General features: G+C 33.8%; 2 protein-coding genes across 2 annotated transcripts; both read left to right on the forward strand.

Annotated features, from left to right (window-relative positions):
* The first annotated feature begins 1,652 nt into the window (after positions 1-1,652).
* On the forward strand, positions 1,653-3,393 carry LOC139847636 (uncharacterized). The gene is made up of 5 exons (XM_071837352.1): positions 1,653-1,832; positions 1,907-2,050; positions 2,391-2,792; positions 3,020-3,277; positions 3,376-3,393. The coding sequence occupies exons 1-5, from the start codon at positions 1,653-1,655 to the stop codon at positions 3,391-3,393; spliced, it is 1,002 nt and encodes a 333-aa protein (XP_071693453.1).
* A 2,264-nt stretch (positions 3,394-5,657) lies between these two features.
* On the forward strand, positions 5,658-6,569 carry LOC139847641 (uncharacterized). The gene is made up of 2 exons (XM_071837363.1): positions 5,658-6,239; positions 6,318-6,569. The coding sequence occupies exons 1-2, from the start codon at positions 5,658-5,660 to the stop codon at positions 6,567-6,569; spliced, it is 834 nt and encodes a 277-aa protein (XP_071693464.1).
* Positions 6,570-16,765: the final 10,196 nt, after the last annotated feature.

A 16,765-nucleotide genomic window follows, 5' to 3' on the forward strand; every position in this document is an offset into this window, starting at 1 on the left:
ACACAGGGACTATTTGAACAAAAATACATAAACACATGGACGATTTGGACAATTTTGTATTATATTTATTGGGAAATTCCCCAAAATACACTTTTTTAAAAAGTTTTATTCCAAAATACACTTTTAGAAAAAAAAATTGTCTATTTACACCATTAAGTCGACCACCCGTTGGGTCGACTACCTCTATACCCGGTCGACCACACCAAATTTCAATGTGGTCGACCACCGTTTATAACTGTCAAGGTCGATTTTTGTTGGCTATCGGTCGACCACTATATTCGACTCCAAAAAACACGGGCGACCTTAATGATGGTCGAGTATACAAAAAGACACTGAAATAGCGAGTTGGGATAACAAAATTCAAATTTCAACTCTAACAAAAATTCGCTCCACAAGCCCTAGTTACGAACCCTGATTCATCAACCCTCATTCATTGCAGATTCAATCAAGAGATCACTTCAATAGTTTGTAGATAAACCCTAATTCCATCGTCAGTGTATCTATTTCGTCCCTAGATTCAATCAAGAGTTCCCTTCAAAGATGACAGATATTGAGGTAAAACCTATTTCGTTGTTGTATGTATATGTTAGTTTATCTGTATGTGTATATATGTGTATATATGTATATCTATGTATGGGTCCCTGTATTTATATCTATGTGTGTATGGATGTATTTGTATGTGTGTACATGTCAGTATATGATAGGTATATGTATATGTATATGTATATGTATATGTATATGTATATGTATATGTATATGTATATGTATATGTATATGTATATGTATATGTATATGTATATGTAACTATAGATATACAATTCTCCCATTGTTTTTGCTAAAGTGTATATATCTGTATATGGTTATGGGGATGCCTTAGGTCAGAAGATCACTTGCATACACGACCATTCAAAGGGTCGACTTCCAAAAACATACACTATAGTCAACCCCATTTTGGGTCGCCTATAGTTGAATAAAACTGTAGTCGACCAGAAAGAAGGTCGACTATAGTGTATTTGCTTTTCAATTGTATGTACCTGTATGTATGTGTATGTATATTAACATTTATGTATAATGACATTATCATTGTCTGATTACAGGTTTGGTTCGAGGCCAAGGTCACCATTCGAAGCAAGATGTCTCTTATAAGGGAGATTAAGAACAAACTCACTCCGGCTCAGACAAAGATTTTCAGAGAGACGTGTTTCGGTCATTGGTTAGATATAAAGTGTGATGACAATGATCCGGGATACATACATTGCTTATTAATGAATCAGACTGACCGTCCGAAAAAGTTTGTAATCAACGGACGCGAAATATGTGAGGAGCCAGAAGAGCTATGGTTTCGAGTTACCCGAGACCATGTCATTAGGTGTGGTAGACGTGAGTTTTGCTTGGTTACCGGGATGCGGTTTGGTCCAGTTACATCTTTTATAGATTGGATAGGTCAAGAGAGGTCGGATTTTGACCACTCGGTTTCATCTCGTGTTTTTATTAAACGACATAGTGGTCAACGTCATCTTTCGGAGTTTCACGATGCCTTTTTTAAAGATGAGTTGAAAGGAACTGACAAGGATAAGGTCATAGTCGCCATTGCGTTGATAATTAACTTATGCTTCCTTGGGAAGCAGTTGCGGGATAGCGTACACGATGACATGCTTCTTTTATTAGAGGACTTTGAGTTGATGAACAAGTATCCGTGGGGTTCTTTCTTATGGACCAAACTTTACAATAGTTTGCATCACGTGTTAGTACCTTATAAAGAGAGGGTAGCAGATAAAACCCGGAAGGGGGTAATGACATACCATTTGAGCGGCTTCACTTGGGCGTTTAAGGTAGTAATCCGTACTTATAAATTTTAAGCAATTAACATGTTTCATATTTAACCAAATTTGGTTTTTGTTTGTAGATGTGGATATGGGAGACATACAAACACCGAATAGAAGCATATGCTTTCAAGCCGGAAAGTGAAGGCATACCTCGTGGAATCCACTGGAAACGGAAGAAGAAAGTCATGGGCTGGAATGAGTACGTTGAGTTGATGCAACTCCCGGTGAGTATAATTATACCAAAATATTTATGTATGTGTTATGTTTATATGTATGTGTATATCTATATGTATATGTAACTGTATATGTATGTGTATATGTAACTGTATATGTATATGTATATGTATCTGTATTTGTATATGTAACTGTATATGTATCTGTATATGTATATGTAACTGTAACTGTATATGTATATGTATATGTATATGTATATGTATATGTATATGTATATGTATATGTATATGTATATGTATATGTATATGTATATGTATATGTATATGTATATGTATATGTATATGTATATGTATATGTATATGTATATGTATATGAATATGTGTATGACAGGATGATATCCCGGACGAAGAACGACCTCTCAATCGTTTGAGGCCCACCAAGACAGAGGTTAAGTGTGAGTGGTGGGTTGCTAGTGTAAACTATTTCAAGAACCCCGATGCTAAAGTACCGGTGAAGAAAGTTGATGATCCGAAGAAATTTGATGATGAGACGAAGAAGGAGTTGACGGATATGATTAAGAATTTGACAAAGAGATTAGATGACCAGGAAAACAAACATGCCAAGGAGATTAAGGAGATGAGTGATCGGGTTGAGGCTGGCATCCGTGTTACACGTGAGACACTAAAGATAGTGCAGAGTTTATATGTTTCTAGAGGCGTCCACAAGACAAGTATTTTAAAACTCCATTCTATGATACAAAACCTACAACAACATATCTGTCAACAAGAGCAGGTAATTTCTTATTATATAATTCATTTATGCAAGTTGGTAAGTTATATAAACTGTCCAGTGTGCAGATGAGTAGTCGACCCTTCATTGGATCGACTATCACCATGTTTACATTGTAGTCGACCATTACCTAGGTCGACTATATTAAATTTATACTATAGTCGACCCTTGTCAAGGTCGACTATATAACTGACTTTCTGATGACTTATTGCTGTGTGTTTCTGTGACAGGATGATGGTGGTTTCATTGGTGGATATGTGTCAGATGTTGAAGTTCAGACAACCAAGAAAGATATGTTTGATAATATGAAGGTTGCTTCACCGGTTTATGTGAGGAGAAGCAAAAGGGACCGTCGGGTTGCACGGGCAAGGATGTCTCCCTTCGTTACATCATCACAAATGATCAAAAAGGGTGCTAAAAGAAAGCCTGACATGCCAGAGAAAGAAATCCTGATAAAACAACAGAAGACGGGGAGATTGAGTGCTCCGGTAGTGCCTGATAATATTATTCTAGAAATCATTGACGATTTGATTCATAAGTCTGGACTTATCTATCCCGGCCCTTCCACATTATATGATGATGAAAGGAATCTGGACGGCCCTAAGACACCGGAAGAGATGATGACTCCACATTACGAGTGCTTATCGGTATTTGTTCGGGGCCTATCCGACGGATTTATATTCATCACTGACGAGTTTTGGGAGCGGATCTACAACAAATTTGAAGGCGGTTACTTAGATAACTTTGTAAGTGTTTTATAAACTTATTATTAAAGTGGTCGACATTTAACTTCGCTAACTTGAGATTGACTAAGTGATTGTTAATTTCAGAATATTAATGGTTGGGGATCTATGTTGTTGTGGTGGAGCTACCGTTTAGATCAAATGGATTTTCAGCCACTAAAGGACCGCCAAAGATGTACGATCATGCCGGTCGACATGATTAAGTGGATGGGGATTTTTAAAACGGGTGTAACACTTGACCCGAATTACACCAATCCCAATATTACTTGTTATGCAGACGGATCGAGACTCCCTTTCCCACATTGGTCGAAGTGTCAGAAGGTTACAATATCAAATACATATACATATACAGTTTAAATATACATAGACATATACATTCAGATTAGAGTTATCTGTATAACTTTCTAACTTTAATTGTAGGTCCTATTCCCAACATTTTTGAAAGATGCGGATCACTGGGTGCTTATTGTGCTTGATCTTAAGGACTTCACCGTCGTCATTTACGATAGTTTTGTCAAGCACAGCTCAATTGACCACCGCGCTTATTATGTTTTCGAGTTGGGTAAGTGTCTGCCAGAGTTTTTGAGGGCAATTAACTACACTCCTCCACCACACGTCTCGATGCCATCTACATTTACGTATATCGACTCACCTCAGCAGTCAAGATATTACGGTGACTGTGGTGTATGGGTTTGCATAAACATGGAGTGTGTATTTTGTGAGCTAACCTAGCCATTCGAGAAAGATACTGCGAAGGTTGCATTAGAATACAGACATAGGATGGGGAAGACATTCTTTAAATCTCGAATCGAAGTACGTAAAAGGTAGCTCTAATGTTTGTGTTGGTATTGTATTTTGAACAGGCTCCACTGTAAAAGGTAGCTCTAATGTTTGTGTTGGCATATTAAGTCAGCAGGTTGAACATGCTCCACTGTAATCTTTTGACAGTCACCGTTTTCCTGGTCGACCACTGGTGTAAAATGTGGTCGACCACTGCTTAAATACACTGTGGTCGACCCTGATGTGGGTCGACCACTTAATAAAAATGACTTAGTCGACCACAATCTATGAAGTGGTCGACCACAGTGGACTTTCATGATTAAAATGGCAACCTAGGTCCCACCTTTAGATAACATTTCGCGCCAAACAAACCCTTAAATCGTACGCTTTTGTTAAAATATGTGTTAAAAAAATCGATGTTTCACAAGATTTAGTTATATCTATGAAATACGTTGTCGATAACTGTGTCTTGGATATCACTGATGATGAAGATGATTTTAATGATTTTATGAATTTCGCCATCTCAAATCAACCCGTTCACATATATCTAGAAGATATTACGAATTCAATGCATGTTTTAGGTCGAAACCTTACTAATCCTAATGATCAGTTCAACGTACAACAACAACACAATAATCGGTTAAACCTACAACATCCGACCAATAATCAGTTCAACCTACAAAATTCTTACAATAATCAGTACAACCTTAATCATCCATCCAATAATCAGTTCAACCTACCTCAGCAATCCAATAATCAGTTCAACCTACATCATCCATAAAATAATCAGTTCAACCGACAACAGTCATCCATCAATCAGTTCAACCTACAACAGTCAACCATCAATCCGTACGACCTAGAACACCAAAGTAACAATCAGTTCAACCTACACCACCCATACACTGATCAGTACAACCAACCACATCCATACACAAATAATTCAAACCTACAAAATCAATCTGTAAATCAGTTCAACTTACAAACTCAAACCACAGATGAAATCAACCAACAAATACAATACACCAATTTGTTGAATGATAAACAACCACCTTTTGAAGGTAACGAAGATCCTTACATCGTTGACCTACCTACATCTGATCAAAGCGGATCTGAGCATGATGATATGGAAAATGTGAATCCAATCAAACCAACAAAACACCCTTTTTCTAACTACATAGTTGATGAGGATGATGTTCCTGATAGTGATGATGAATACGAAGATGAATACGTCGACCAAACACAAACTTATGACCAGCCAATTAAGTATAATCCCTAACCAGATGATATATTTTGGAACATGCCACCGTTACTGTCGAACACCCAACCCGAAATGAAACCTAGATCAATGACAATATATGAAACCTCAGATCTAGTTAAATTGAATCAGACTTTCGAAAACAAGGAAGATTTTCTTATGCAATTACGTACAAAGTGTGTTACTGAAGGGTTCCAGATAAAACCAAAGTACTCAGACAAGTCAAGGTATACAGCTACATGCATATCACCAAATTGTTCATGGCAAATTACTGCTAGGTGTATACAAGATAGCAACAACTTTCAAGTACGGAAGTTGAATGATCTACACACGTGCTCAAATACCCAAATTCTTCCGAACAATAAGCATGCCACCAAGAAGGTCCTAGGGAATATACTGAAAGAGGTGATGAAACAAGAAGGTCGTGTCTATCAACCGAATGATATAAGGACTGATATGTCGACGGGATTTAAAATAAGTCTATCATACCACCAAGCATGGAAAGCCAAATGTTACGCAATTGAGATGTTGAGGGGTAGTCTTGAAGATGCCTTTCAAATACTACCTAATTATCTATATAATCTTAGATTGTCTAACCCAGGTAGTGTAACCAACATTCAAACGGACAACAAAGGCAGATTTGTTATGAGTTACATGTCCATTGGTGCAGCGGTATGTTTAATGCTCTCTTTATTTACTTATTAATTTAACTCGTATTTAAAAATAATGTTTCAATACTTTAATATGCAGACACGTTCGTTTGTTAACTATGCACGACCAGTAATCATAGTCGATGGGGCTCATTTAAAAAGTCGTTACTTGGGGACTAACTTGATTGCTGTGGCTATGGATGCTAATAATGGAATCCTTCCATTAGCCTACGGTATTGGAGCAGGAGAGACCACCGATCATTGGACATGGTTTTTTGGTAATCTAAGAGACTCTCTACAGTCTTCGGGGTGTTGTATTGTTAATCTTACCATTATATCTGACAGGGCATGATAATGCTAAAAACGAACATATATTTCATAGCATTATTCCTCAAGAAAGACAAGCTTTTAGTTGCAATTGTTCTATTTACAAGTGATATTCGTTTAAACAATAAAAGGTGAAGACAAAAGACAGATTCGACGAATTGAAGACGCAAAGGTCCAAAAAGCTCAAAAGTACAAAATACAATCAAAGAAGTTCCAATTATTGATAAGAAACGTCTCGAAATTACAAGAGTACAAGATTCAAAACGCAAAGTACAAGATATAAAATAGTACGCAAGGACGTTCGAAAATCCGAAACCGGGACCAGAGTCAACTCTCAACGCTCGACGCAACGGACTAAAAATTACAAGTTAATTAAGTATATAAATATAATATAATATATAATTAATTATATTAATTATATATATATTATATTTATAAAATAAACCGTCGGCAAAGAAATAAGCCAAAGTTGTGAGCTGGAATTTCAAACTCCGCGACTCGCGGAGTTTGAAGGAGGAAATGGCCGCGACTCGCGGAGTTCCCCTCGACTCAATTCCCTATAAAAGCCAACGCAGTTCGACGAATTTTAATATCCATAATTCAATCTCTCTCTTAATATATACGTAATATATATATATATATATATATATATATATATATATATTTATATTTTAATTTTAATTTTAATTATAATTCTAATAATAAGGGTATGTTAGCGAATGTTGTAAGGGTGTAAGTCAAAATTCTGTCCGTGTAACGCTACGCTATTTTTAATCATTGTAAGTTATGTTCAACCTTTTTAATTTAATGTCTCGTAGCTAAGTTATTATTATGCTTATTTAAAACGAAGTAATCATGATGTTGGGCTAATTACTAAAATTGGGTAATTGGGCTTTGTACCATAATTGGGGTTTGGACAAAAGAACGACACTTGTGGAAATTAGACTATGGGCTATTAATGGGCTTTATATTTGTTTAACTAAATGATAGTTTGTTAATGTTAATATAAAGATTTACAATTGGGCGTCCCTATAAATAACCATATACACTCAATCGGACACGATGGGCGGGGTATTTATATGTACGAATAATCGTTCATTTAACCGGACACGGGAATGGATTAATAGCCACTAGAATTATTAAAACAGGGGTGAAATTATGTACAAGGACACTTGACATAATTGTTAACAAAGTATTAAAACCTTGGGTTACACTCAGTCGACATCCTGGTGTAATTATTAAACAAAGTATTAAAATCTTGTTACAGTTTAAGTCCCCAATTAGTTGGAATATTTGACTTCGGGTATAAGGATAATTTGACGAGGACACTCGCACTTTATATTTATGACTGATGGACTGTTATGGACAAAAACCAGACGGACATATTAAATAATCCAGGACAAAGGACAATTAACCCATGGGCATAAAACTAAAATCAACACGTCAAACATCATGATTACGGAAGTTTAAATAAGCATAATTCTTTTATTTCATATTTAATTTCCTTTATTTTATATTTAATTGCACTTCTAATTATCGCACTTTTATTTATTGTTATTGTATTTAATTGCACTTTTAATTATCGTACTTTTTAATTATCGCAAGTTTATTTTATCGCACTTTTATTTATCGCAATTTCATTATCGTTATTTACTTTATGCTTTAAATTAAGTCTTGTATTTATTTTTTTTTACATTTGGTTTTAACTGCGACTAAAGTTTTAAAATCGACAAACCGGTCATTAAACAGTAAAAACCCCCTTTATAATAATAATATTACTTATATATATATTTGTATTTTTATAAAAGTAAACTAATATAGCGTTAAGCTTTGTTTAAAGATTTTCCCTGTGGAACGAACCGGACCTACTAAAAACTACACTACTGTACGATTAGGTACACTGCCTATAAGTGTTGTAGCAAGGTTTAAGTATATCAATTCTATAAATAAATAAATATCTTGTGTAAAATTGTATAGTATTTAATAGTATTTCCTGCTAAAATTTAATAGTATTTTATACCCCTTAGCTATAACTATCAAGTTATTTTTGGCGCCGCTGCCGGGGACAATCTAGCTTAAAAGCCGGAAGCGTAACGCTAAATTTTAAAAAAAAAAAAAATTATTTTTAGTTTACTTTTATTAAAATACGCTTTTGTAAAAATACGTTTTTAATTATTCGAAAATATAAAAAGAAAAACAAAAATATAAATATTTTTAAGATTTTGTTAAATATTTAAGTTTTATAAAGTTTCTTTATTTTTATTTTACAAAAATATAAGTTTTATTTAAATTTTTTATGTTTATTTAAAATATAAAATTAAAAACCGAAAAAGAAAAAAAATTATATATATATATATATAAATCTAGTTTTAAGATTTTTATTTATAAAATTATAAAGTAGTTCTATTTTTATATAAGTTTTTATTATATAAATATTTTTATTTAAAACAGAAAATATAAAGCATAATACAGAAAAAAAAAACAAAAACGCGTCGAATTAAATCCTGTACCTGAGTTGAATTTTAGAACCCCGCGACTCGCAGAGTTTTCCTGCTTCGGGCACCGCAACTCGCGGAGCAGCCCTGACACACGTGACAGAAACCCTAATCAGCATTAATTACGGGTTTTATATTTATTAATTAACTTTTAACCCTAATTAGGTTTAATTTTAATATATTAATTAGTTTTACTTTTTATTTAATTTATATATTTAGTTAAATTAGTTTAATTAATGTAAAATTAATAGTTTTAATAAATAAATAATATAAAAATAATATTTTTATAAAAATTGTAATTTTTACAACTTTTTGTATATATTTATATTTTCTCCCTTTTTAATTGTTTTAGCGTAATATTTGTATTTTTCGCTAGTTTTTAGTTTTAAACTTAGTTTTTGCCATAGTTATATTTTTATTTCTAGATTTTTAGGCTTTGCCGTAAAATCCCTTAAGTGCTTTTTCTTTAGACTAAGATTTAGGTGCTTTAGAATTTTGCGACGCCTTTTTAAGTTTTAGTTTCTTTTTAAGTTATTGCCATTTGGGATATAGTTTTACTTGTAAGCTTTAATATTTTTAGACGCCTTTTACCTATGTATCAATTATCATTCCAATTAGTAATCTCAATTTGCGATTATAATTTTAAGTTAGTGATAGTAATAAGGTTGGGTTAGTCGAGTGTTTTTAAGTTCTATAAGTCACTCTTTTTCTTTCTTATTTTTATTTTTCGATCTTTTTCCGACACGCTCTTTTTCTTTCTTATTTCTCGCTATTCTAGTTTTTAGGACATAGATTTTTTATTCTACTTCTTATCTAAATTTCTTAAAATTACGAAAATTTATTTTAAGTGGTTAAATTGATAGACATCAAAATTTTCTGGTTCGTAGTAATAGTTGGATTTGTACGTGGACCGGGTTATTGGAGCCAAACAGTCCTCAATTATATTGAGACCAAACGAATCCTGCCCCTCTGCTGCATCTTTTGGCTATTCGAAACGTGGGCAAAATCAGAAAAGTCTATTAATTGGATAACTTATATAATTTTTCTTTCCTTTTTAAAAACTAATAGGATATTCAGTGAATGCACCGAGCAAGACGTTCACCACCTATTGTACGTTCACCACCTGTAACTAGATCAAGACATTTAGCAAATATTACCGCCGTTGATTTTTCTTTAGAATCGTCATCCAGTCGACCAAGTACTCCAGTTCAAATTTCCGATAATCCATTTTTTGAACCCGACCTCACAATTGAGAATCCGGAGAATATTCAGGGACGATTCATAGATCCTGAACCATTAAATTTTCCTCCGGAACCACCAATCATTCAAACAGAGATTGTTGAGGAACGAACCATTAAATCAGAATCCTCTAGTGATTCCGATTCAACCAATTCAATTATGGAGAATCTGGAACCTTTAAGTATGGAAAACCGAATGAGAGCTAAACGCACTGGCCAAGGTCACGCAATTACTCATCCTGACATTAATGCGCCAGATTATGAAATCAAAGGACAAATTCTACATATGGTGACTAATCAATGCCAATTTAGTGGTGTGCCGAAGGAAGATCCAAATGAACATCTTCGTACCTTTAATAGGATCTGCACTCTATTTAAAATCCGAGAAGTGGAGGATGAACAGATATATCTCATGTTATTTCCCTGGACTTTAAAGGGAGAAGCCAAAGATTGGTTGGAATCGTTACCTGAAGGGGCGATTGATACATGGGACGTTTTAGTTGAAAAATTTCTTAAACAATTCTTTCCGGCATCTAAAGCCGTAAGACTTCAAGGAGAAATTGTTACGTTCACACAGAAACCGAATGAAACTCTATATGAGGCGTGGACAAGATTTGGAAAGTTATTAAGAGGATGTCCGCAACATGGTTTAGACACCTGTCAAATAGTACAAATATTCTACCAAGGATGCGACATCACTACAAGAAAAGACATCGATATAGCAGCTGGTGGTTCCATTATGAAGAGAACCGAAACTGATGCTTATAAAATTATTGATAACACTGCTTCCCACTCACATGAGTGGCACCAAGAAAAAGATATCGTTAGATCATCTAAAGCAGCTAGAGCCGATTCTAGCCATGACTTAGATTCCATTTCAGCAAAGATAGATGCTGTCGAGAGACGAATGGAAAAGATGACTAAAGATATACACTCAATACGAATTAGTTGTGAGCAGTGTGGAGGACCACATTTGACAAAAGATTGTCTCAGTATTGAATTAACAATGGAACAAAGAGAGAATATTTCATACATAAATCAAAGGTCTGGAAATAATTATCAACCGCCAAGACCGATTTACAATCAAAACCAGAACTATAACCGAAATATTCCATACAACAACCAACAAGGTCCTAGCAATCAATAAGTATCCAACAATACTTACAATCAGCAAAGACCTAATTTTCAAAACAAACCACCACAACAAACTGATGATAAAAAGCCAAATTTAGAAGATATGATGACGAAGCTAGTTGAAACTCAAACGCAGTTTTTCACATCTCAGAAACAAACAAATGAAAAAAATGCTCAAGCATTTAGAAATCAACAAGCTTCTATTCAAAACTTGAAAAAAAAGTAAGTAACCTAGCAAGGTTAATAGGTGAAAGAAAACCGGGAAGTCTACCTAGTGATACAAATGCTAACTCCCGGAATGAAACAGCTAAAGCTATTACCACAAGAAGTGGTACAACACTTAAACCACCTGAAATACCTGTAACTTCTGATGAAGCTATTCCTACTCCACAAGAACCACAACCTGAACAAGATAAGGAAACAGAACTGGTAGTTGAGAAGGTTAATGAAGATAACACAGTTAAGGCTAAACCTTATGTTAAATCATACCAACCACCACTTCCTTACCCGAGTAAGATGAAAAAAGAGAAACTTGAAGCCGAGCAATCCAAATTCTTGGATATGTTTAAACAGATAAATGTAAATCTTCCTTTCATTGATGTGATTTCAGGAATGCCTAGATATGCTAAATTTCTGAAAGATCTAATATCAAATAGAAAGAAAATGGAAGAACTCTCGGTCGTTACTATGAATGCTAATTGTTCAGCAGTGCTGTTGAATAAGATACCAGAAAAACTATCTGATCCAGGAAGTTTCACAATTCCATGTTTTCTGGGTAGTCTTAGTTCAATAGAAGCATTAGCAGACTTATGTGCTAGTATAAATCTAATGCCGTATTCACTATACGCTAAACTAGACCTTGGAGAATTGAAACCAACAAGAATAAGTATACAACTAGCAGATCGATCAATAAAATATTCTAGAGGGATAATGGAGAACATGCTAGTTAAAGTTGGTACTTTAGTATTTCCAGTAGATTTTGTTGTTCTGGATATGGAAGAAGATTCTCAAGTTCCTCTCATATTAGGAAGACCATTCTTAAACACGGCTAAAGCAATGATAGACGTGTTTGAAAAGAAATTGACCCTAAGTATAGAGGATGAGAGTGTTACCTTTTCAGTTGATAGAGCAATGCAACAACCGCAATCTGCAAATGATACATGTAATTATATTCAAACTATAGATGCACATGCAGAATTATTAGAAGAATTTCCAGAATTAGAAGGAACAGGAGAATGTTCTTTAGGAGAAGGTAATGAACCAATTGATGAAGCTGAAATGTTAGCTACACTTATAGCTAATGGATATGAACCAATAACAGAAGAAATTCAAATGCTAAAAGAAGAAGACAGATATCGATATAAATCATCGATAGAAGAACCTCCAAAATTAGAGTTAAAGCCACTTCCAAACCATTTGGAATACGCTTATTTACATGGTGAATCTGAATTACCTGTAATAATATCGTCTTCTCTTACTGAAAATGAGAAATCACAACTCATTTCTGTGTTGAAAGCTCATAAACCAGCCATTGCATGGAAGATTCATGATATTAAAGGAATAAGTCCTTCGTATTGCACACATAAAATCCTTATGGAAGAAGGTCATAAAACGTATGTGCAACGCCAACGAAGACTAAATCCTAATATGCAAGATGTAGTTAAGAAAGAAATTATTAGGGCACCTGCAATAGCTGCTGGCATATCAAACGTATTTCCAGAAGTATTTCATGCACTATGTGCTAGACATTTGTTGGGAAACCTCAAAAGTATGTTGATGTGTGCGAGGTGTACTAGGAAATAGTATTATTTTTACAACAAAATACTATTAAATACGATACAATTTTACACAAGATATTTATTTATTTATAGAATGGATATACCTAAACCTTGCTACAACACTTATAGGCAGTGTACCTAATCGTACAGTAGTGTAGTTTTTAGTAAGTCCGGTTCATTCCACAGGGATCTTTTAAACAAGCTTAACGCTATATTAGTTTTAACTTATAATTGTAAAAACACAAAAATATATATAAGTAGTATTATTATTATAAAGGGTATTTTTACCGTTTAATGACCGGTTTGTCGATTTTAAAACTTTAGTCGCAGTTAAAACCTAATGTAAAATATTAAAAATAAATATAACTTAATTTAAAGCGTAAAGTAAATAACGATAATGAAATTGTGATAAATAAAAGTGTGATAAAATAAAAGTGCGATAATTAAAAGTGCAATTAAATATGAAATAAAAGAATTATGCTTATTTAAACTTCCATAATCATGATGTTTGACGTGTTGATTTTTAGTTTATTCCCATGGGTTAATTGTCCTTTGTCCTGGATTATTCGATATGTCCATACGGATTTGTCCATAATAGTCCATCAGTCATAATCATAAAGTGCGAAAGTCTTCGTCAAATTATTCTTATTCCCGAAGTTAAATATTCCAACTAATTGGGGATTCGAATTGTAACAAGGTCTTAATACTTTGTTTAATGAATACACCAGGTTATCGACTGCGTGTAAACCAAGGTTTTACTACTTTGTTAACAATTACACCAATTACCCTTGAATGTAATACACCCCTGTTTCAAAAAGTCTATTAACTATTAATCCAGTTCCGTGTCCGGTAAAATGAACAATTATTGGTATTTATAGATATCCCGCCCACCGTGCCCAGTCAAGCGTATGTGGTTATAAATAAATACGTCAAATTATAAGTCTATATATTAAATTAACGAGGTATCGTTTAGTTAATATAAAGCCCATTAATAGCCCATAGTCTAATTTCCACAAGTGTCGTTCTTTTATCCAAACCCCAATTATGGTACAAAGCCCAATTACCCAATTTTAATATTTAGCCCAACATCATGATTACTTCGGCATTAAATAAGTATAATAATAACTTAGCTACGAGACATTAATTTAAAAATAACATTAACCATAACTTACAGTGATTAAAAATAGCGTAGCGTTACACGGACAGAATTTCGACTTACACCCTTACAACATTCGCTAACATACCCTTATTATTAGAATTTAAAATTAAAATTAAAATTATAATATATATATATATATATATATATATATATATATATATATACATATATAGAGATAGGATGGATATATATGTAAACTAAGCCAAAACACGCGAATTTATAGCATGTGGCCTGAATTTCAGGGCCATGCGATCGCATGGAAAATAAGCCTACAGGCCATACGATCGCATGGGGTAGGTATCAGCTCACACTCCTCTGTTTTCTTGTTTGCCGACGTTTATAATATATAATATAATATATAAATAATTTATATAATTATTTAAATATTATATTATATTCTTGTGCATAGTTGACTCATAATTTTTAGTCCGTTGCGTCGAGCGTTGAGAGTTGACTTAGGTCCTGGTTCCGGATTTTTGAACGTCCTTGCGTACAATTTATTATCTTGTACTTTGCGTTTTGTAACTTGTACTTTTGTCATTTCTAGACGCTTGTCATCAATAAATTGAACCTCTTGGATCGTACTTTGTACTTTTGAGCTTTTTGGTCATTTGCGTCTTCAATTCATCGAATCTGTCTTTTGTCTTCACCTTTTATTATTTAAACGAATATTACTTGTAAATAGAACAATGCAACTAAAAGCTTGTCTTTCTTGAGGGATAATGCTATGAAATATATGTTCGTTTTTAGCATTATCAAATATTCCCACACTTGAGCGTTGCTTGTCCTCAAGCAATATAGTCTTGAAATAAAAATACTAAAATCACTTCTTTATTCTTCACACTTTGTACATCAGTGATTTTTATACGGCGGTATGAACAATGGTAGTAACGATGTGGTTTACAGTCCCACATGACTATAAAAATTTAGATCCCTTAAGGAAATTGGATCTTTATGAAAACATTTGATCTTTTAAAAATTAAATCTAGCTTTTACCCTAGATAAGTTTTTCAGAATATCCCTTCACCGGTGTTTGCAAAATGTTTTTGTGGGTTTGGTGGGTTTCAGATTTGAAAATTTTAGCTCAAAATTTATGGTTTTGTGTCACCCACTTGCTAACCTTGTATTAGGAAAGCAACACGTCCAGTATACTTGTTCCGTATATTACCTTTCGGTAAACTACCGTCCGGTTGTAAAGGAAAGCGTTGAACAAGCAACTGTTAAGGCATTGTCCCCTGACATGCTTTTAATTATGGTCTATAACGTGTCGGATGCAATTACTATCCTTGGTAGGAGCAATAGTAAAACTCACCCTTATAATTTTTTGGTCTGGCATAGGGTCCTGTCTTTGACCATACTATGCAACCACCGTTCTTACGGTTGACACCCAATTTGGTTCAGGTGACCTAATGAATTTCAGGTGAATTCCTAGGATTTTACGTTCAATGGTAATGAACGCATTAAAAATGAATTTTTCAGAAAACAAATTGGTTTGTAATTTTGATCAAAATATTTTCTCGTTCAAGCTCGAGTTTAGATATCATCGAATTCCATGAGTTTGAATTCTCAATCTTTCAGGTCAATCTCAAGGATTGAGTAATATCAGGCTTAAAAGCTGATTTTTAATCTTTAAGGAGATTATCTTTACTGGGGGTCTGATTCATTAGTCTTATCAAGCTAATTTGCACGCCGTCCTCCCCATTTTACGAGACAGATCCTCTCATGGTTAGGATAAGTCTGACCACTTGGCGACCCTGTTTGATGCTGAGGTCCGTGGATTTTCTGCTGATTTTAGTGATGACTTTTCTAGATTTTTTGTCAACATACAACTGGTCTGGACGACAACTTCATGACCTAAATCAAGAAGCGCGTGTCTTTTTCGGAAGACTTTACTTCCTTTTAATGATGGAATTGATTCATCGTGTAGATCCATCTTTCTTTCAAATATATTATAAGAAATTGGGTAAAACGGTTAATTTTGTCCAAAACAAAAGTATCTTCAATTATTTGTACAAAAATATGTGATATATGTTTTTAAATAACTTGGTAAATTTTTCCCACACTTGGCTTTTATTTTCCTTTTTATTGTCCTCTATTTCATTTTAAATGAATTCTAACATTTTGGTTTGTTTCTCAATTTATGTCCTTTCCGAGGTAACAATAATTTCGGTGTTAACACCTAGTTTTATCGTTCATAAATATGTATAAACATGATTTTGAATTCATTTAATTGAAAATTTTGAAAAATTTTACTAGAATTGGGTAGTCAGTATATAAGACTAGGGCTGTTCTTTATTATCAGAGAGCACTAGATTCTAATACAACTACTGCGTTACTAGTATTTCTAATGGTAACCAAGTGTATAAGTCAAAAATTTTAAAAATCCGAAAGAATTTAACCTCTTCCCACACTTAAGA

This window comes from Rutidosis leptorrhynchoides, chromosome 1 (genome assembly GCF_046630445.1).
Source record: "Rutidosis leptorrhynchoides isolate AG116_Rl617_1_P2 chromosome 1, CSIRO_AGI_Rlap_v1, whole genome shotgun sequence".
In the NCBI taxonomy this organism is placed as follows: Eukaryota; Viridiplantae; Streptophyta; class Magnoliopsida; order Asterales; family Asteraceae; genus Rutidosis; species Rutidosis leptorrhynchoides.

Excerpts from the sequence above, each read along its gene's own strand:
- LOC139847636 (XM_071837352.1), top strand. The coding sequence starts at position 1,653 with ATGCTTCTTTTATTAGAGGACTTTGAGTTGATGAACAAGTATCCGTGG. Across the intron at positions 1,833-1,906 it reads GCTTCACTTGGGCGTTTAAG|ATGTGGATATGGGAGACATA; the intron begins GTAGTAATCCGT and ends TTTTGTTTGTAG. Across the intron at positions 2,793-3,019 it reads ATATCTGTCAACAAGAGCAG|GATGATGGTGGTTTCATTGG; the intron begins GTAATTTCTTAT and ends TTTCTGTGACAG.
- LOC139847641 (XM_071837363.1), top strand. The coding sequence starts at position 5,658 with ATGACAATATATGAAACCTCAGATCTAGTTAAATTGAATCAGACTTTC. Across the intron at positions 6,240-6,317 it reads ACATGTCCATTGGTGCAGCG|ACACGTTCGTTTGTTAACTA; the intron begins GTATGTTTAATG and ends TTTAATATGCAG.